The following is a 23,801-nucleotide window of genomic DNA, read 5'->3' as shown; positions in this document are numbered from 1 at the left end:
ACAAGTGAATGGCAGTTTATGCTACAATAGTTGGTTGGCTGTCGCAAAAGATAGTTTATATATTCTTGATCGATAAAAAAATAAGCTGTCAACCGAAAAAATGTTTATCAACTATTAATGTAACCGTTTTTGAATTTTTTCTTAAAAATAATATTGTCGAAATATAAACTCTAGCGTATGCTCATGTAATCAAACAGCAAAGTTTCCAATCACTATTACTCCCCGCGCTGACGTCACAGTCCACTTTAGTCGAATGAAGATATTTTTGATGCTTGCGTTTCCAATTCGTTGCATTCCTGTTGTGGCAGTTAAAATGAATTTCATTCGAAATCAAGAGTTTGGTAACTGTGGAAAAGCTCTCAGTTGCAATCATCTTGTTGACTTTTGGCATTGCCTCTTGCAACCACTTTGTGGAATTATTCACTGACTGCAGTTTTCCCGAACTGATACTACTCAGGGACCTTTAAGATTAGAGTATACTTCCAACTGAGACAAGGCGATCTCTTGACTCCTGGAGATGCAGATGTCCATGGTCGGTTGCCTCTCCACTTCATCCCATCCCGTGAGTATCTTGCCCCCTCCTATCCTATGAAAAGAAATTGCCTCATTTTCAAAGTCAAGTCTACGACTAGCCATCGGGGGCTTTAATTTAGTAGGCAATGAATTATTCCTGGCTCAACAGTCATGTAAGAATAGGTTGCATCGTAAATTTAAAAACAGACTCAGCATTCACGTACGTCATGTAGGAAAAGGTTGCATCGTAAATTTAAAACGGCTAGAAAATGAGACTAGAAAATTGACCTTTTGTTGCTATCGCACCTTTTGCTACAATCTCTAAAAAATAAAGTCAAGCATTAATATAAAAGTTCTGAGTTGAAATACTTCTACTGTGAAATGTCTTCGAATCCTGAAGCAACTTGAAATTTAAGCAAATTACTTCAACTGTCATTAGTGTGACGAAGCTCATATATATGTACATAAAAGCCTAGAGGCGCGCGACTTCAGCTGTTTATTAATCGTCTACCTTGCGCACCTTATCTGATTTGACCTCTGGGGCATTGCCTTACGGTCTAGAGTGTTGCCGATAAAACAGTGGTGCGGGTCAAATGAGTGCAGAGAGCTGTCCTGAACGTTCTGGCGAGAAAATCAATCTTATATCTACTCTATTCTCTAGCCAGAGGACCTCTCTTTGTTAATCCCGGTTATTCATACTCCAAACTAGACTTCCCAAGAACACCAAAATTAACTTTGGTCGTAAGTGCTACACGCCGCTTGAATATAATACGGTTTATAATACTGAGTCATATAGAACCCTAGCTGCAAGATGCATAACAATCAAGCTCAAATATCTACATCCAATTGAACAATGTTAAATCATCTGCCCACTAACCAAAAGCAAACTTGAAATGAAACTTGACTCCTGGATAGAATCCCCAAATTATGGTGAAACGGAAAAACTCGTAAAAATACTCATAACTACTTATTACCCAAATCCACAAACACCCCTCGCAAATATCGTTAACACTCACTCACACACCTATTCACTCTATACTCACCAAATACGTTCAAAATCATATATCCTGTCCTGATATGTTTTATCTTATTTTTGATTTTTTTATTAATTAACCAATTAACTACTTAATTATCTATTAAGAACATCATATGTATCTTTGCAGCTATCATCGTCTTACGTGTTCTACGTGTTAGACTTTTGTTATTGTTCCGAAACAAACTTTTATTATTGTACCAATTAAACTTTGTAGGAGTTCAGCTTTAGGTCTTTGAGGAAGATGCGGTGTGATGATAATTCCTTTATATATTATATGTTTATCCTAGAAATAAAGTTCATAGTCGCCTAGATTTTGTTTTTTTATTAAAGAACCTGTATGATTAAAATTTTTATTATTAAAAATTTTTCCGCATCGTTTAAGTGGCGAAAACTTTTAATGCTGCAGAAATTTTTACGTGCTTCATGATTGTATCACCGTTTTTGTATACTTTTTCAACGCACGATCTTTTCCCGAGAAACGCTACATAGCGACTTATTTCCCAAGAGTCAGGCTACCGATTGACACCTTCCACGCCCGTTGGATTCGTTGCATTCACGCAGTAAGCTAAAGAAATTGAGACTCTTATACTAACTAATAGATTGTTTATTTATTTATGGCAGAAACAAACGATTAAACAAAACTTTTTACAATTCATACTTAACATTAATTAAAAATCTATAGTTTCCTTTATTTTACAACATAATAAACTAGATTTGCGCTACACATTACATACATACATTAAACAAAATTCAATATTTGACATAAAAATGAAATATACTTAAATATAATATATAAAGAGATTAGCATTAAATTAACAAATCAAGAAAAAATCTATTTGAAACATTTTTTAAGGTCGACAATTTATCAAAAAATACATCCGTGTCAACTAGTTTTTCGTTATTATTAAAGAGTTTACAAGCACGCTTAATAAAAGAATTTGCACCATAAAGTGTTCTACTACGTGGTATTTACCACTTAACAATTAATAAAACAATTGTTGTTTCAGTAACAAAATTGGGTCCACGGCCAGGAGTAACAGAAGCTCCTGTAGAACCAGCACCAACGCCGCCGCCTGCACAACCACCGCCTTCAGCCAAAACAGAAAGGTATTGAACAGATTGCAGATCTTTCGAAGACTTGGTATTTCTAAATGAGTTCGACTATCTAACTGGTGATCTGGTATTATATCATTTTAAGATAACACATCTGTGCAGTTTTCGTAAAATTTTAATGGGATGTAATTAATAAGATGCACGGGACGAAGAAGACACACAAGAAGTACACAGTGTAAGATAAACCTTAGTCATTTGGGGCAACATATACTGTAGTCGCACAGATCACGATAAATCATACTCACCCGGGCGGAATATACTGTAGTTGCACAGCGGACGATAAACCGTAGTCATCCGGGGCGAGATATTCTGTAATCGAACAGATCACGATAATCCATATATATTCGAGGTGAGATATAGGTACTGTAGTCGTACAGAGCACGATAAACCATATTCATCCGGGGCAGGATATTCTGTAGTCGCACAGAGCATGATAAACCGTATTCATCCGGGGTGAGATATACTTTAGTCACAAATATCACGATAAACCGTATTCATCCGAGGTGAGATATTCTATAGTCGCACAGCGGACGAAAAACCATATTCATCTGGGCGGAATATACTGTAGTCGCATATAGGATGATAAGCCGTAGTCATCCGGGGCGAGATATACTGTAATCGCATAAAAGACGATAAACCGTAGTCATCCCGGGCGAGATATACTGTAGTTGTACAGTCCACAATAAACCGTATTCATCCGTGGTGGAATATACTGTAGTCGCACAAAGGACGGTAAACTCCAGTCATTTTTATATACTGTAGTCGCATAGAGCATGATACACCGTATTCATCCGAGGTGATATATTCGTAGCTACACAGAACAAGATAAACCGCAGTTACCCGAGTTGAGAAATACCGTAGTTATACAGGGTAATAAATACAACAGTGACCCTGGGATGTTGTTTCAAGACAGTCGCAGAACTCTAAGCCAACACAACCTGATGTGCTCGCTATATTATTAAAATTCAAATAGGCGGTCCCTTTAGCGCTACAAGGGAAAAAACAAACATGCATAAATTCACTTTTATATTTAAACACTCGCACCTAGCATGGAAAAATTAAAATTCTTATTATCTATTTAAAGTCATAAAAATTAAATCAAATTTATAAATTAAATTATATATTTTTTTCACGATAATTATACCCAAAAATTAATTAAAAGACTCAAGTGATTTTATATTGTTACCTCTAGATATATATTAATTTTTGTGTTAAAGTGAGGCACACCTGCCTTGATTATTGAAAATTTCAAAATGGTGACTAGTTAACTAGACTTATTCCGTAAATATATTTTGTCCCTAGGCTGAGTACGTATATATTACGTAAATTAATATTACCAAAATTAGAAGGATAGACAGTAATTATGTCCGCTTCACGTGGAATGCCCCATGTTTCAAAGCTCAAGAATGAGTATACTTCACCATAAATGTATACAACCCATGTATTGGGCAAGCGGGGATCGAACCTGGAGCCTGAAGGCAGATATTCATTATCTGATAATATGGAGCGTGTTTTCGTGAGTACCGCTTGTATAAAGTATTTATCAAAATATTTTGGTATTTCATTAATAAAACATGGGCGTGTCCTTTAGGGATCTTATAGCAGTAATGAAATCTACTCACAATGCCAATAAAATATTAATTTACGGTTTAATTAATGTTACGCTGTTGGGTGAGCTGCGCGTTATTTTGCTGCTTCTTCTATTATATTACGGAACGCTTTTGTACATTATGAAAATGTTTTAATCAAAAATTTCTTTGCTTAGAAATAAAGTAAAATAGTTATGGTTTAGATCCTTAGTTATAGATTACTATATTTAACGTCGCATTTATAAGATTTTTATCTATTTTGAATAGACTAGTATAGATTGTAATATGACAATAATCTATCTATCTATATATATAAAAATGAATTGCTGTTCGTTAGTCTCGCTAAAACTCGAGAACGGCTGGACCGATTTGGCTAATTTTGGTCTTGAATTATTTGTGGAAGTCCAGAGAAGGCTTAAAAGGTGAATAAATAGGAAAATGCTGCTAAATTAAATAAAAACAACAAATTTGTTTTTCCTTTGATGTGTCCATACATAATGTCTATGAGAGAATTTATTGACGCACGGTATGACAGTTCTGCTGTGAAACAATTTCGTTACGACAGCAGGGTGCATATTTTACGAAGTCATTGTTGATGTTATGATATATTATTGACAAATTAATAAAAACCATTATTTTATTTATTATATACAGAACAACGTCTGTCGGGTCAACTAGTATATTATAAATAATGTGACACAATGACTAATAACACAGCAGACATATTTACCAGTACGGAAACTAAGCCTTGTTGATAAAATACTTACCTACACGTGCGTACCCTCCATTGAAGCAATAGGGTTGTCAGATTATTTTTCTAACCGACTTTAAAAAAATTAGGAGGTTCTCAATTCGACTGTATTTTTGGAACGAAGTTCCTTATGAGGCGTTGCGGAGCGTAAAAAAGTAAAAAGCGTAAGAATTTTATGTATTTTACGCGACACTTGCTACTCCAAGACTGCGAAAACCGTTTAGGGGCCTCGTCGATGCGCATGTTTGTGTGATAGTCTAAGATCCCGCTATACAACGACCCTTCACCGAGATGCTTATTTAATGAGACGTAGTTTTTATGTTATTAAATATTCCAATAAATATATCCTATATGGGTTGCCTAACAAATTTCAGTCCAGAGTATTTTTAATTAATAATTTAAATTTTTTTTTTAAACATTGCACCGGTGTGATTATTAAATAAATTTGATACCAATCGAAAGTTTGAAGCCCATAGAATATGCAAACGTTAGGTTGCCTATTTTTTTCCGGTCACAACCACGGGTTGCCAGGTGTAAACAGGTAAATCTATACTAGCATTTTGCAACGGTCTGATTATTGAATCAAACTTAGATAAAATGAAAGATTATTTCATAAGGAACACGGTGGTATAGGGTTGCCTGCGAAAAATCAGTCCCGAATTACGGTTGTCGAATTTTTAATAATAAAATATCGCTGCGAGTGGATTAGTGGAAATACTGGTGCAAGCTGAAGTATTAGCCGGCGGCTCCATGAATAGCATTTTGGACAGCAAGCACTTCAATCGTTGCAAGCGCTTACATCCGCTAACCGCTGCCGCATTACAAATATTACATTTTGAACAGTATTTATCGACAACTAATGTTACACTTGAGGCGATGGATGAACTGCTGCAAACGCAAATACAGAATGCATCAAATCAAACTGCTTATGACGCCAACGAAACTATCGAGTTACCAGATGTATTGAGTCGAATTGTTAACGGTTATAAAGAATTCTACAATCAGACTTTAATCGGAGAAAAAGGGAAAACTGCTCAATTTTATTACCAGTACTGTGAGTTAATTAATTTATACCATCGGTTTTCCAGAAGTATCCGCACCAGTAACTTTGAACTGTACGTGGACTCGATTTTCAACATGGCTGATATTTTTTTTGCGTTAAACCAGCCCAATTATGCCAGATGGTCCTTGTTATATTTGAGCAATTTAATCAATTTGTATACTAATAATTCATTTTTGGTGGCTGAATTTCGTCGAGGTGCCTTTGGAATTAGACGAACTGCAGCGAATTTCGCTCGATCACCGGTTGACTTGACGCTAGAGCAAACCATCAATGCTGATGCTAGCAATCAATTGGCTGATAACCTTGCTGCGGATTCAATATCTGCACGTCAAATATGGGCACTCAGTCATAGCATGAGGACGAAGATATTAACATCTATCAAACAAAAAATCGGATTAACGAAAAAGGATGATACTTCGCACTCATTGCAACGAAGTAAAATTAAGAAAGACAAGAAAAATCTTCAGAGTATCATTGAAGCAATAAAATGTACGATGAATCCATTTAATGACACTATTGACAAAGATACATTATTCAACATTTCAACCGGTAAAGCTGCATCGAAAGAAGTTACTGATTTTCTGCTGAACGTAAAAACAGCAGGCTCTCAACAAAAATTAAATTTTATCTCGGAATGCTCTTCAACTCCCGGAAGATTCGATAAATCAATAAAACGAAACAAAATCTGCAATTTTGCTTCTCAATGTATGACTAAAGTCTTGAGTACCAAAGACAAGAACAAGAAAGTATTGTTGAAAATGGAACGAGATGTATTTGGGCGACTTTTGGCAATAAGTCTAAACAAAAAAATTAATCTCGAATTTTTTCTAACTTTTCCACTAGCACCATTGCCCCCTGCTCTTTTTGCATGTACTGGAGAGATGTTAAAAACTTCAAAATCAACGTTAGCAAAGGTTTTGAAATCCAAAACTAAAATGGTTGAGCCAACTCATATCAACGTTGAAATAATAGATGGTTTTTATTACTTGCATATAATCGGAGCTGCTATAGCTCAAACTTTTGATAAAATTGCCGAGTCAATACTCATAAAAATATGTTCAACAAACGCGACAGAAATACATTTAATTTTTGATCGCTACTTATCACCGTCAATCAAAGATTCCGAACGTGAAAGCAGAAAAGAATTCGATATTCCGTACAAAATTTCAGGACCTCAGCAAACTAGACCAAAAAATTTTTTGCAAATCCTTAAAAATTATCGCTTTAAAGAGGCTCTGGTGCAGTTTCTGGCTGATTATTGGCAAAACGACAATTTGGTAACGATAATCCAAAACAAAAAAAATTTTTTAACCGTCGACAGCTGCTACGCTGCGTCCTTTTCTACCGCATGGGATGGTTGGTCTGGGACCTCTCTCTCACACACATTCACTCGCAGCGATATTTTATTATTTAAAATTCGACAACCGTAATTCGGGACTGATTTTTCGCAGGCAACCCTATACCACCGTGTTCCTTATGAAATAATCTTTCATTTTATCTAAGTTTGATTCAATAATCAGACCGTTGCAAAATGCTAGTATAGATTTACCTGTTTACACCTGGCAACCCGTGGTTGTGACCGGAAAAAAATAGGCAACCTAACGTTTGCATATTCTATGGACTTCAAACTTTCGATTGGTATCAAATATATTTAATAATCACACCGGTGCAATGTTTAAAAAAAAATTTTTTTAAATTATTAATTAAAAATACTCTGGACTGAAATTTGTTAGGCAACCCATATAGGATATATTTATTGGCATATTTAATAACATAAAAAATACGTCTCATTAAATAAGCATCTCGGTGAAGGTCGTTGTATAGCGGGATCCTATACTATGAGTGTGTCATTTCGAACGTTTGTAGGTAGTTTCCGTACTGGTACATATGTCTAATGTGCTAATAATCAAACAGTAATCGGACACAGTAACGCCCTAACTTGTCAATGGTTGTAGCAGTGAGATATCGTATTGTATAGACAAGCTTCTTATTTTATTATTCTATCAGCCCACTCTTCTTTCAATCTCTACAATATTTAAAAGGAAGACTATCTTACTTATTTGTGAGTATTGACATCTAGTGATAATCCTGCATAGAAATCACGTTTGAACTCACAAGACTATGACAAAATGTGCACAACAATTGCACTCAAGATAGGTTAACAATTTTTTAAGCCAAAGAATTTCAAAGCTCTGTAGTCAGAGCTTAATAAGAGCCGCTTAAGGCTTACAACAAAACTTAAAATACACTACTTACTTGCTAGTTCATTAACGTAATGTACATGTTATTGTTTTACATTTTTTAAATATTTAAATTCACTATTTTATTTATTATTCAAACCAAAGTCACATTTATTACTAAAGAAAAATTATTTATTTAACATATTTATTTATTTTCATGTCTTCACAAAATTTTTAAGCTTTTTCCTTTCCAATAAGCCCTTTCATACAAGCTCTCTTATGATTATGGTTCGTTAAGTGGCTTTAGTACCTACAATAAAAATAAATTTGTTGTGCCTACTACTCAGTTAAGTCGAGTGAGGAAGTCTTTTCTTTTCAGAAAATGTACAAAATGTGTTACGAAATTTAAAAGAATTGTTTTAAAACGTTTATGTGGGAAATGTTACTATAACATTAACGATTTTCTTAACGACACCACAGACTGGCAATGAAGCGAACTCCCGAGGCTCTTTAATTATTAATGTTTATTGTACGATATTACATTTTAATTCATATTTTTATAAAAAAAAGGGCGCTGAGTTTCTTGCGCGCGTTCTTCTCAGGTCTGAGGCAGTCTATTTGGAATAGGTCTATTGGATAGCTTTTTTATTACGGCAACTATTAGATGCTTCTGTGCATGGCATCTTGACACTCAATGGCATCTCTCAAATTTTGTAACATACGCTTCGTGTTATTTTACATTTTAAATTAATAAAATACAAAATACTTACCTACTGATGATATGTGATCCCAGTGTCTTTCTTATTTCTTGTAGAATTATTTTAACAAAGTTTTACTATGCAACCCGGCAGTTAGTTTCAATTATTAGCAAAGTTTAACAGAAAATGTACCACGTCAACATAACACATTGTTCGAGACTGGCTTCAGTACGCTCACTTGGGCGTAGTATTAGGTGCTGCACTTTGCTACTACGTCTGCGGTATGTAGTTGGAGCGCAGCAGAGATCAACCCTTAATCTAAGGTTTAGTAGTTTTTGAGATGGTTTTGTATAGTAAAACTATAAAATAATATATTTTAGTATGAAATAAGATAATCCTTAAATTATAGGGAAGCTGGGAAAGCGCCGTCTCGAGCCGGAGCCTGTCGAGTTTGTCTAAAAGCTCTCAAGCCTGGAGAGGTGTTCCATATATGCAACGGATGTCAACACAGAGTCTGTGAAGATTGCTCATCGTACTCCAAGCCAGCGAGCGATGAAGACGCGGTATGTTCTATTTTTATATCAGACGAACCTGTACATAATATTTCAACGTTATCTCGATTAAATTGATTTAGTTTTAGATTAGTTTATTTTATTATATAATTACTTAGCTTAGATTTAGATTTTTGTTATACTGAGTTGTATGTAATTAAAACACTTATCATTTGTTTCTATCTATCGACTTTCAAATTTTTCATTGTTTTTAATCACCGGTTTTAGTTTTTAACTCACTTTTAGATTTGTAATAATGTATCGATAAGCGAAATTAGCATGTAGTGTTTACCTTTAAATGATTTTGCATACCCTCCACTTGTAATTTGAATTGTTAATTGTTTAAGAAATATTTTTATGTAAGATCGCTGGTAGACCAATAAATAAATAAATAAATGTTAGGTTAGGTTCTTTTGATGCTATTTTTTTACTAGAAAAGACGATGAAAAATATTATTTAACACTTAAATCATACGCTAATATAGAAAGAACAGAAACTTTAAGCAACTGGATTATAATTATAATAATAAAATAATCTATACTAATATTATAAAGCTGCAGTGTTTGTTTGTTTGTTTGTTTGTTTGAACGCGCTAATCTCTGGTACTACTGGTCCGATTTGAATGATTCTTTCAGTGTTGGGTAGTCCATTTATCGAGGAAGGCTATAGGCTATGTTTTTTTTTTCAAAATTAGGGATCCGTAATAAAATTGTTATTTTGTAACACAAGGTGTAAAATGGAATACCTATTTTTGCGTGCGCTGCAAAAACTATTGACAATAGAACAAAATGATGTACAGGCTATAATATAGGCAATATTTTATTACTTATAAAACTATCGTGAATCATACTTTATATGGCAAAACAACGTTTGCCGGGTCAGCTAGTATTCTTTATAAATTCTTATATACTATAAGAATTTTGCGTTAGTAAAATTAGTAAAAGATTTCTTTACTAACAGCAAATCTTTTGCAAGCGAGTGATGCTGTTAGCAACGAACTGAGAATCAAAGCTATTCGAATCAGTGAGGGACCTAACTTCCAACAATACCAGAAACTGTAAACCCGTCTTAGATACATCCGCTACACAGCTAAGTCGTAGAATACAATAGTAGGGACCGTATCTTAGCTGGAACATAAAGCCGATTGCAATTTTTATATTCTTTTACAAAATATCTCCAACTTTAAAACAAATCTCTTTAAATATTTGATATTGTAATAATTTTGGGTAATGTATTTAAACTGTTAAAGAGATCCTACCTTATTAAAGATCTGGTAATATCTAGAGCCCTATCGTGGCATTGTGAATTGTTGAATTGTTGAAAAAAAACACACAGAATGAATACAACAATATGTATAGAGAAGAGTAATTAATTTTTAATTTTGAACGAATTGCATTGAAACGAACAGAAAATCTATATGAATACGTATGTGTTATGTCAAGATTGGATTGGATAAGGGCTGCGCAGGACTGATCCTCGTGGAAATCTTTGGGAGAGGCCTTTGTCCAGCAGTGGACGTCTGCCGGCTGATGATGATGATGTACACTAAATGTTACAGATCTTGCCACAATACATAACATTATTACAAATAAAACTACAAAAATCCAAGTACCATTTTTTTCACCTCTGTTACATAATTACAATGTTTTGAATGAAACTACTACCATTCGATACGAAATTTATCCAAGATGGTTAATGGCTACTTATTTTTTTTATTGTTTAATTTATTTCCTTTTAAAATTCGCCCAGTGAAGCGGCGGGAACGTCTAGTCTTGTATAAATTACGTTTTAGTGCGTAAGAGTCTCGGAATCTATTATATATATCATTAGGCTGATCCACGCTCTCCTTTCTTACTATTAAACATCACAAATGGATAAAATAAACTGATATTGAAATTGCCGTCGACACAATATATTATAACCCTTAATGTAGTGTTATTATACGTACTTTATTATTTATCTTCTCTTGTATAAATTACCTTTACTTACGTAAGAGATTCGAAAGCTAAAAGAACTTTCAAACAATTTTCAAACTGACTTAGGCAATAAGAATAAAAAACAAGAGTTTCTGTTACGTTCTCTCTCAATATCGTGTAATGACTTTCCTCTAACAACGGGTGAAGTTCAACTTTTTCTGAGCAATATTTTCAGATAATTACAGTTCATGTTAAGTTTTTGTTTATAGTTATTATTTAAACTCTGATGTTTCGACTCATTGTACCTTTTACTTTACTGCCACAATAATGTAATAATACACAAAAATGTTAACACATTACTGCCGTAAAGCAGTGTTTCGGTCTGAAGGAGAACTGAAAGAGGTCTGAACAAGACTTTTATTTTATCAGAACTCATGGCGATGCTCAGTGTGTCGCCGGAAGGCTGGTCCACGCATCCCACCAGCAGCTCAGGACAGCACAGACTCTCTCCTAGACGTGCCGGTTCTAGAAGCTCTGCAGCGCCGACACTCGGAAGCGAGGCTGGGCAGTGGAAGTAGCAATACCGCTCTGGCACCGCCAAGATCTCCAGAGCTTCGTCGACATTCTGATGTATCGCCTGCTTCTCTTAAAGAGTTGGAGAAGGTAATGTCTTGTCACGTTAGCCAAAATTTATGTATATGCTAATTGCAGAAAAATACAGTCTAAGAAATAGTTTAAATATGCCTACCATATGAAAAAGTGCTTGTCGCTATCTCCCTTCCTCTGCACGAGAGAGAGACAGGAAATATTACGTTCCAGGCGCGAATATAAGTGAAGTACAACAAGTACAACAGATTTTCTCGGTCGCCAAATTACTTGTTTGGACTCTTCAATGAAAAGCCAAAGTCCATGAAATAATATATTGTATATACTGCACAACTTATAATAATTTAAATATGTTAGTTAAAAAGAGTATTTAATATAGGGTCGTACAGCTTACCATGCGGCTAAGTGAGGTGTGGTCCCCCCTAGTTCGGCACGGTGGCCCAAGAAAGCAAGTGCCTTAGAGTATATCATAGTATGGTATTGAAAGGTATCAATTTGTTCTCCGAACAGGCGTGTAAAAAGAAGTAAAATACTTATAAACTGTTCAACAGGAATTTGTTTGAATATTGCTCACGGCCAATGTCTAGGAACACTAAGAGCAATTCCATGAAACAAAACTCAAAATACAAATATTTTTGGAAATGTCTGAAACCGCATTGTAAAGGGCAATACCAACATCCCATAACAGTCAGCACATCAGCTGCAGCAAAATTTGCAGACTTGCAGCAGTAAAGGGATTTGGCGGAAATGCTACAACCATTAAGATCTGAATTGAAGAAGATAACTGACAGGATTCTAATTTGGGTGAACAGGATAACATCTCATCTAAATTGCAAAATTTAAACAGTGAGTTGCGTGACTAAATAAGTTACATGCATAAAAAATTAATAACATTGACGAGGCATCTCGAAATTGTAATATCAAGATTCATAATATTCCCGATAATAAAAATGAGAACTTAATACAAATTGTACAAAGTATCGATAACTTGATTGAAGTGGACCAGTAAATAATGTTTGTGCCGTTCATCGGGTAGAATCTGTCCGCGGTGCCTTTTCAGACCCTGCGTCACTATCGGACCGCCCAAACATATTATACTAAAACCACAGAGTTGGGATGGATACTTACGTATTAACTATTACTCACAATACGACGATTGACGAGATACTCACGCGGCTAGAGTTCGTCGCAGCCTTGCCACGGACCAAATAGGTTACAATCTGCGACACCTCCGCCGAAGATAAAAAAAACAAACAAAACAAATTCCTCAACTTGGCAAATAAATATTATACATTAAAGCAAGACAGGCAGTGAGTAATTATCGATGAATAAACCTGCACAACATATTGTTAACATTTTTTTATATTTGTATGCAAATACTAAATGAGTACAATCAATGCTTTGGGTATGTATGTTTTATCAAATTTGTATTAGGAACAAGCTCATTGACCTGCATGTGAATCTCCTAAGTTTTAATTATGATATTTTTATTCACAGAAATCGCTCTGATTCTACGTTAACAAAAAAATATTTCGTGTAGCGGTGTATTATCGCAGTTAAGAAAACATATCGCCCATAATTAGGCGTAGATTGGGAGAGTACATCAGCGGTAGAAGTCTTACTATTATTACCGACCATAGGACAGGGTGTGGTTCGAAATAGTTACGAGGAGTTTTTATCTAAACTTCTAAGTGTAAATTATCAACTCTCACACCATAAAATTCTGCTTATTGATTACTATAACATAAGAGACATATTATAAAAGAAGAATAGTTTATAAGGCCAGCTCTGAACAATAACAGCTGAATGTTAATATATACAACGTTGAGGTCTCTATTAAAAGATATGAAGTCTTTATCCGCAAGAGAGATAACTTTAAAAATCATTTTACATTGTTCATCTACACTTGCAACATCTTGGCGATGCCATTGTTCTTAAATTATTCATTGTTCACGAAACAATTAAGTACTTGCACATTTTGCGCCAGTGATAATGTAGTACTTAAGTGTTTCATATTACACTTTAACTGAAAAATACAACTTAATTCAATATTTACCTCACTTAATACTGTTATTGGCAGCTATTGATTAAAATCTGTTTCTTTGTGATTTTATTAATGTTCTTATTTTTCATATTAGTAAGCTTCTTTCATAATTTTAGTATTTTTAATAACATCGGCAATATGTTATTTATGTTATTAGCGTCATTGAAACATTTTTCAGGGTAATTAATGTATTTTAAGAAGAAGAGGTCATTATTAAAATTATTATATATTATGATTTACCAAATATGTTTAGTATGATAGTGATTTTTTGATTGTTCGTCTCCAATCGCCTCCAAAAAGTGATTTCTTTACTCATCTGTTTATGACTTAAGTCGACGCAAAGAGGGTGCCTTTTTGCGTCGAATCGACCCTGGATCCTTTAGAACCTGTAGCTTAAAGATGACCATGCTATACCAGTACGAGTTTGTCGATAATCGAAATCATACTCAACTTTTGAATTTCTTTGCAGCTGTTTGTATATTTTATTCATTAAGGTACCATTGGAGCGTTGAATTAAAATATGAAATTGAAATGGTATTCACTTTGCTACGTGCTGAGATGCCATCAAGTTCTGTTCTATAGATAGCATACCTTATCTATACACAAATAATGAATTCAAGCTCTAAAGGTTGATGCATCCATTCTACAGTTATATTATACAGTTAATTCTTTATTACTTATATATATTGGATGCAGCACATTACAAACTAATTTTAAATGTATATTATGTAATAATAATAATATCTATTTCATAATCTATTTGATTAAACAGAGTGTTCGTTGAGTTTCTTGTATATTCTTCTCAAGAGCTCAACTTTTTCCGAACATATGGCTAATTCAGTAATTTAAAAGAAATATTTATAGTAACTATTCAAAAGCGCCTAATATAATAACCGTTATTGAATAAAGTTTTTTTGACTTTGCTTTTGACTATATATTATAAAGTTTTGATTTCAAACATGAGTTATTAACAACCCTGCCCGCCGTGGCAGTTGAAGGGTGGCGGCAGCAGTACTCCCATGGTTGAGTCCAGACGACCCAGCGCCGTGACTCCAGCTCGCCGGCGCTCCATCCGGGCCCCCACACCCAGGCAGCATTCCTGCGATGACGACAAGCAGGCCGGCCCAGGGTCACACCAGCAGATGATGCCAGCTCCACCATCGATATCACGCAGGTTTAACAGAAACTCACACTTCAAAAACATTTTAATAGAATATAACCAGATATATATTTTCTTGTCTGCCACGAAACATTATTTTATTTAATTTGATTTTTGTATCTTACCAACCACATTTACCAACAGTATTCTTAGGTATTTTTTAGATTAAAATCGTAAAGTTATATTAAGTTCCTGTAGTTATTGTAGAGCGGAAACTAAATATTCTCTCAACCACACTTTAAAGCATTATATTATTGAAATAGTTAACGGTTTTTTTATAAAATTATTTTTCATATTTTCTTGGACTTTGTTGATAAGATATGAAATCATACAAAAAATAATAAATGAAGTTTCGACCATGTCCCTCATTTGACGTACCAGTAGAGATGAGCGAACATCAATTTATGAACGTAGCGATAAAGTGGATAGCCGCTATCTTTGTATCACCGGCTGAATAGAAAATATCAACATTTCTTATTCCCAGTACACTGTTATGGTAATGTAGACCTGATCTCATCTCCGCTATGATGGATGTATTAAGCCGGGACTCGTGTCGTTTTGTAAATGTACGCTTCACCGATTCTGGCACGTTATGGACATACATTATTATCGTCACCGTTTTTCGGCTAATAAATTTCAACGTTAAAAAATCAGGGCGGTCGTAAAAATGAAGGGTCGTGCTGTACTCTTAAGTAACATGAAACAGCACTTAACACAGCCTTTAATGTAAACGTTTAAAAATGTTATTTTCAATAAATAGACTACTGTTCGTTAACCAAAGGTTCATTCGACTATATTATTGTTTTTAAAAACCAAGTCAACTTGAATGTGTTAGATTACTTTTAGATTTGATCTGTTTCTTTGTGAAATCTTTCTTCGTTTTCGTATTGAAATCTTTCTTTCTTTCTGCCGAATTTGCTTTCTATGTTTGAATTTAAAATATTGCTTAATCTGGGAAACATTATTAATTCGTTTTTGAAGTGAAAACTTCTTTACCATCATTGTGATTTGAAAGAAGATGAAACGAAAATGTGAGACAGTAAAAAGAGTAAAAAGAGACAGGCACATAAATTCATAAGATTTAACGTGGGATAGGAAGCATAACACAGTACCAGGCGATCATAGTTGAAGAAGAGATTGTCTTATTTATGACGCTAGTATACCATAATATATTCTATGTAGTCGTATGAACGCCCTACGTATTACTACATAGATACCAGGAGAACATAAATATGGTAGCGGTGTTAGTAATATCTTTCATAGCGGTTGAAATCATGTGTTACCCTAGCAACATGTACCAGGACTTCATATGCAGTTTAGAGATTCATGCACAATGCAGGTTTCACTACTGTCTTTCATAGCGGTTGAAATCATGTGTTACCCTAGCAACATGTACCAGGACTTCATATGCAGTTTAGAGATTCATGCACAATGCAGGTTTCACTACTGACATGTGTACTTTGTACGCACGCAAATTTTGTTTGGTGACTTACAGCACTGTTAAATAACTGTTGTTAAAACCGAGTCTACAGCATCAATGGTAATATACTCTGTCACTTTGTCATCTTATTGCAGAATTCCTTTAACGATAAATTTTATTAGGCAATAAATCAGAATTAATAACAGAAACTCTTTTTTTTTGTAACCGTCTAAATTAGTATTCATTTTTGATCATTAATATTATTTTGAAAAACAGAGCTTCGGCAGTAGATATGACAGTCTCTTCTGGATCTCGTCGAGGGTCTTACCGCACCGACGACGCGAGTCACTCCGACAGCTCGCCGCAAATCAGCGGCCTCGGAGTCGACGAGGAGCGACCCCTCAGACGACGAGGCAGTCAGCTGTGAGTTGTAAACCACGACTAATGTAGTACAGACAGACCCATTTTATGAAAACTGAATGATGAAAATAAAATAATGAAAAAATTGCTACAAATCCAATTCTAAAGAGAGCCTCTTTACCTTACAGTGTCTCAAATCTCAATATCATAATTTCTAATAGAGTCTATCATTTATCCAAAAACATGTCCTTGGGTACTTACTACACACCTTCTTAAAAATTTTAATATGTTGGAATTTACTGCGACTGGCTGATCATTTTTATTATGACCGCTACCGTCAGTGTTAAGATCGACCGCTGTACAAAACCAAGTGAGACCAGTAATACAGCGCGAGTATGGTGCAGTACTATGGTGCCGTTAGAAAATGAAATAGTGCTTATCTTTGAAGGTTAACTCGTTCAAGTAACTAAAATATTAAACTTAGATAATTTAATCGTCTAAAAATAGTCTCTTGCTGTTAGACGGTTCTCTAAAAAACAGGCCAGACTTAATACTTTAGTATGCGTGACAAGCTACGTCTTACACTCGCGATTTGTATGTCACTTTGTATTAGTGTGCGTGCTTTGGTCAAAATAGAGGATAACTTTAAACTTAACATTTCGACGTTTTCACAGCTGTCATAGTCTATCTAGACGTATAAATGATCTAAGATAAAAAGTTCCTTTTTCTTATATACCAGTACAATAGTAATTATTGTCATATTCAATTTGGTATATTTTTAAAGTGAAAACTCTCACTACTAGGATTAATTACACAAATAAAACAGAAAACAAAATTATCCCGGTTATCAATTTAAAAACATAACGAATTGTTTAGATTAGCAAGAGCGACATCTCAAATCAATTTTCCAATATGCAAATGTTGGGGTAGCAGGTTATCAACTGTAAAGTACAACAACATGAGAGTTGAACAAAGCATACAAGATTTTATAAACGATACGTCACTTGAACGGTTGGTGCAGTTGGATAGAGCGCTCTCACGGAACGCGAGAGGTTGCGGGTTCGAGTCCCGAATCGTTCATAATATTTTGTTATCAGTTTTATTTGTGTATTGTCATATTGTGTATCACTTCCAGTCCAGACATAGCAGCCTTACAGCAGCGCACGGGTGCATTGAGTGCAATGGCGGCTTTGACATCCCGCTCTTCAGACTCCGACGCAGCGAGCAGTGCCGCTCTCGCCGCAGCGGCCGCCGCCAGACAGATGTCCGTCGACGCCGAGGCCATCAAGATCGTGATACACGACGTCGACGACCGCACGCCCAGACAAGTGACGCTGCGACGAGATCCTAACGACAAGGGACATCGATGTAAGTGTCTTTGTACCACGTGATGCGAGAACTTTAGATCCCTTTGTAAGAGTGCTGTCGGATACGGGCTCTTATAGGTTTTTTACATACAAAATAAGTACAGAAATCTAAAACGAATAACCTTAGGTATAACATGTATTAAAAATATTAAGATAATTCTTTATGTAGTTTCCGTTTTTATATGTACGTCACTGACTCAACCTTAGATCTGGTCATTCCACCACCACACCTCTCTCTCTGTGTGCGTGTGTTTCTCTCTCTCTCTCTCTCTCTCTATTTCTCTCTCTCTCTCTCTCAATACATTCTGGACCGACTATTCTTTTAATTTTCACCCTTTGAATAATCAAATCATAACATCGTGTTCAGTTAAAAGAACGTTGAGCCTCTATAATTTTAGATCCACAACTAGGATGTAAATTATGGATGAATTATAGCCCGTGGGTTCGGTATGCGAGTGGTGGGAGGCAAACCGGACGCAAGCGGTCGTCGTGAGGCTGTGATTGTCTGGACCGTCCCGGGAGGACCTGCCGACCTTGCGGGCCTGCAACAAGGAGATAAGGTAAACATCAGCTCACCATATTATCCTGTGTAAAGATTGTGGCTTTTTAATTTGTACTTTCATTTGACTATAGTAGTAACTCGGCCTATCGTGGCTGACAAATATCTTGAGAGACGGTTTAACTTATATAATAAACAGCATATTAACTTATAAATAATAATTTGGAATTTCATTTGAATAAAAATCGAGGAATTCATACAAATGCAGTTAATTCATTCGGTCACGAAGAAGCGTGATCAACAGCAAACATCAAAGTTATTTTTTATGAGTTTGTTTTTGAGTTATTACACTACAGATCTATACATATATATATCATAAGTATATATATATATATATATATATATATATATATATATATATATATATATATATATCATAAGATACATAATAGCTTTAAGCGTAAATGTATACACTTCTACAATAAAGTCCCAGCCACTGTTCAGGCATTGTCTATAAATAAATTTAAATATTTTATAAAAAAATGGCTCTGTCGTAAATCCTATTACTCCACTGCTGAATATCTAAATGATCGGACAGCCTGGGACTAGATTGTGATTATTTTATAGCAACTGTACAATATTGTATATTTTTATTGAAAAGAGCGCAAAAAAAAAGAATGCTGGGAGAGTTTCTTGCGCCGCTTCTTCTCTCTCAGAGCGCCATTTGTTTCCGAAGCGGTAGTAGTATCTAGTAGTATAAGAAATGACATCAAAAAGAATTCTAAAGGAATCATATTTGAGAAAATAAATGCCTTTTATGCCTTTTATGCCTTTTACATCCCACACTTGACTCATGTCGTACATTCTCCTGCACAAGACTGAGTTATTACACTACATGCGACACTTGACTCATGTCGTACATTCTCCTGCACAAGACTGAGTTATTACACTACATCCCACACTTGACTCATGTCGTACATTCTCCTGCACAAGACTGAGTTATTACACTACATCCGACACTTGACTCATGTCGTACATTCTCCTGCAAAAGACTGAGTTATTACACTACATTCAGACTGGATTCACAAATGACAATCTTCAATATCTAAACAGGTGTTAGAATGGTGTGGAGTTTCACTGACGGAGCGAAGCTTTGAGGAGGTCTGCGCGGTGTTGGAGCGAGGTGGTGACACTGTGGAATTGTTGGTAGAACCGGCGCATCAGATGGAGGAACCTCCCACGCCTGTGGCTCTGCCGCCACACCACCATGCTTTATACGGTAAATATGCACATTATACGAAAGTATTTTCTATTTTTTTTATTTAATATCTACACTACCACATAATATCATAAGAAGCTTTAAACCGCTACTTTGTCTGCATGAAATGGTTACGCACTACTTCGGAAGTTTTGGGATAATGTAACAATGAGCAAAATTTTATGATGATCAGTTAAGTAGTTAAGGCATAAAAATTAACAAATTAACTCTTATTACACTTGCATTTATAATTTTATTCAGAGTTGGGATTAAAAATTAAAATAAATACACACGATGCAAGTCTTTGTAAGTTCCGCACCTCTGGGCCCCTCGGACAAAGCGTCTCTACAATTAATTAAATGCAAACGTTCAAAGGACGTTTGTGGTTTACTTAAGTTTACATTAGTTGCAACTTGCATAAAACTTTTAATTTATTACAATACGACAATTTAGAGACAAAGTCCAAACTTCTTTAGCCGCGCTGAACTATATGTTTTGTGCTATGCCAGCCGCCTATGTATAGGTCGTTCAGGAAATGTCGCCTCCAGTCTACTACTCTCGCTGAGTGAAAATACCTGTTCTATTTTGTATTATTAACGTTGCCTAGATTGAATCGGACCTAGATCTCGACCGATCATTTAATTAAAATATTTTTATCCAACTGATTAAATCTTGACCAGCCAGTTCAAGATGAGTAGTCTTGTAATTATTATGATATGCTTCACAGAACTTTATTCGGATCTTAAATTAATGTATTCCATTACAATTCCTTTAGCTATTCAAAACAGTCCAGTTTGTCACTCAGAAGTGTAATAAAATATGAAACCATTGTTGTTATTGTTTACAAACCCTACATGAATCTTATTAAACATTAGCCTAACAATGTTTTATAATTAAAAACTTATAAACAATGTTAGGATAAAATGAAATTTTAATATCACTATATACTTATACTACTATATTCATACTTTAAAATAATGTTTCACAAAACGTTGTATTTTATAGAAACCCACTATATTGATATTATGTTAATTTGCACGGAAATTATAAACGGACTTATGCACTAAATTTCGCTTTACAGAACCAGAAACGGACAAATCACCGTCATCTCCAACTCGACGAAAATTGCCGAAAACCCCGGTATAATATCCATTAAGGCTTTAATTGTAATATGTGTTGTGAGTTACGTCGAGACCTTTCCTTTGAGACTATCACTTGGTGCCCTATACTCTCGATTTAATGATGCGTTTTCAGATTTCGAAGGGTCAGATTAAACATTAAAACAGTTACATACTGTTAGTATTTGACGATATTTTCTCGACTTTTTGTATAAATACGCACACCATCCTCAATTGTTAATATTTTCATGAAATCTGTAAAACGCTCATTAAAGCCTGAAAGTTTTTTTACAAATAGCTATAGTTATAAAAATTGTTAAATGTAAGAATGAGTATAAAAACTAAACCCATATCTTTATGTTAATATTAATTTCTATTCTATAATTATTATTTATTTTATTTACGAATTTGACAAAAGATGAATGATTTTTGTTAATGTTAATTTTATTGCTATACTAATATTGTCGATATATGCTATACTATTTTATCTTTTGAATTTATTTCAATGTATTTAGACGGATATTTTATTTTAGTGGATAATAACTTTTATATTGATAAGCTTATCAACAATTAAGGCGGTATAAGCTTTAATTACTTAAGTTTAAATATTTTTGTTACTTCATTTAGATGCAGAGGTGAAGAGATTGGCATCCGTTTATATGTTGAGACACTCTTCGCCTCAAAGACTCTATGTGAGACATTGTCTCGAGTTACTGTTGTAGAAATAATCTAAATTTGTTAACCTTTAACTTTCAAAAAGGGTTTAATTGTTTAAGATGTTGATCTAATTATATTTTATCATCCCATTATTGTTGATTGTTATTATTTACTAAACCAGCGTGTTTCAAAAATCTACCTCTAATTATTTTCAGATTTTTATTTTTTCTATCACTCCACCGATTTTATGTTCTCAACGAAGCAGGAAGAAATTTTAGGGATATCAATGAAATACAAATGTAAGTGTAGAGGAAGGCGTAGAACCCGATAGTAGATTAGGAAAACAACGATTTATTTTAGGGTAATAAATAAACCAAAAGTAGTGAAGCTAGACAACGTCGCTTGCTCAAATTATAGACGATATATATTTGCTGATTAGAATATAGTTCCCAGATGATCAAAAATACTTACAAACCAAACAACACTGATAATTTAGAAGAGACAAGATACAACGAAGCTGAGGTGAGAAGTTCTGTGAGAGTTCCTAAGCCGTTTTGTAGCATCGAATGTTACAGAGGACTTGCGTAGTGTGATGCACATTGTTCCAAGTCGCCCGCAGAACTAGAAATAGGTGCTTTCGGTGGAAGCAAGCACACCGTAAAACCGCCGCTAATAACCCCTTGAGCGACAGGCGTGCGCTACGCTTTCTGGTGACGTGAACACATTGTACATACTCGTACATCCAGCTTCCATTGTGGGTGAAATCATCGCGATTGCATGATGAATTAACAATACAACATCATAAACTATCTTAAATTTACTTATTACTACATACAATGTTTCGGGCATCAGTTCTCTAAATGGTATTTTCTACAGCAGTAATGAATCCAAAATAATATCTTACACCCATATTCTATGACGTTTCCTTGAATTTTCCTAGACTCCGAAGTCAAATGTCCTCAGTATTCAAAGTAGCAAAATATCTCCACATCAATTCCCTCGAAACATTTCCTCAGTTGAGTTGAGGAAATAACTCAAGGTACGTTGTAATCTTGTTTGTACCTCAGGAAGTTTCGAAGAGGATTCGCGATTGAAAACTGTGTTTATGGCTGTTTTATTTATAATTTTTAAACAAAATTATAGATTTCCAAAATTTGAAGGCACTTGTTAGACTATGGGTTGTATATCTTGTTTTTCTAAACGAACAACTATTATATCTGTTCATCGTTCGTATACCTCGAAAGCGGCTTAAATGTTCCGATCAAATTTTGTAGTTATGAACTAACAGTACTGTCTAAGAGCTAAAAATGAATTAAAATCAAATCTCGTCGCCGATAAACATTGATGAATCAGCAAAAACCAGTCAATACTTTGTCGTCTAGATATTAATTTTAAAGTCTTCAATAAGAGAGAAAATTATATTCCATTAGTCGAATTTATTTGTAATATAACACTCATACAAGCAGCTTAAAATATAGTTATTGATATTGTTCTAATATTTGAATTAGCTTCATATAGTATATCTTGTTTGAATTTGATGAAGATATATATATATAAACACAGAATGAGTTCATTAGATTAACATGAGTACCGGCTTATCAAAAATAGCATGTCCAGCTTTGTGCATGGCGAAGACCGTCAAATTATATATTATAATGAAAAGCCTAAAGCATGTTACATATACAATCAAGTGAACATATCCAGTTACAAGTTTATAGTGACATGAATGTATAGCTATATGACACAGAATTTAAGCGAGATCGCTCTCCTTAACAAGTCTGCATGAAAAAGAAGCATTCCTATAAGGAAACCATTCACCTAGTAATATACCATACCCTATAACATATTCCGTTTTAGTTTCATTACCTATATTTTGGACTGTAATAATTAATTTAATAGGCAC

The 23,801-nt window shown here is 34.6% G+C and overlaps 1 protein-coding gene across 1 annotated transcript in view; it reads left to right on the top strand.

The window, feature by feature from the left end:
- Nucleotides 1-21,450, top strand: part of LOC126970134 (uncharacterized) — a 234,544-nt gene extending 213,094 nt beyond the window's left edge. Inside the window, exons 5-13 of the mRNA XM_050815872.1 lie at nucleotides 2,557-2,656; nucleotides 9,353-9,506; nucleotides 11,840-12,073; nucleotides 15,053-15,234; nucleotides 16,916-17,062; nucleotides 18,135-18,367; nucleotides 18,802-18,926; nucleotides 19,979-20,144; nucleotides 21,205-21,450. Of these exons, the coding sequence (XP_050671829.1) occupies nucleotides 2,557-2,656; nucleotides 9,353-9,506; nucleotides 11,840-12,073; nucleotides 15,053-15,234; nucleotides 16,916-17,062; nucleotides 18,135-18,367; nucleotides 18,802-18,926; nucleotides 19,979-20,144; nucleotides 21,205-21,269 (1,406 nt within the window). The 3' untranslated portion in view covers nucleotides 21,270-21,450. The remainder of the gene's footprint in view (nucleotides 1-2,556; nucleotides 2,657-9,352; nucleotides 9,507-11,839; nucleotides 12,074-15,052; nucleotides 15,235-16,915; nucleotides 17,063-18,134; nucleotides 18,368-18,801; nucleotides 18,927-19,978; nucleotides 20,145-21,204) is intronic.
- Nucleotides 21,451-23,801: the final 2,351 nt, after the last annotated feature.

This window comes from Leptidea sinapis, chromosome 20 (genome assembly GCF_905404315.1).
Source record: "Leptidea sinapis chromosome 20, ilLepSina1.1, whole genome shotgun sequence".
NCBI classification, from domain to species: domain Eukaryota; kingdom Metazoa; phylum Arthropoda; class Insecta; order Lepidoptera; family Pieridae; genus Leptidea; species Leptidea sinapis.
Note: the sequence above shows the minus strand (reverse complement) of the source record. Positions and strands in the feature narration are given on the sequence as shown.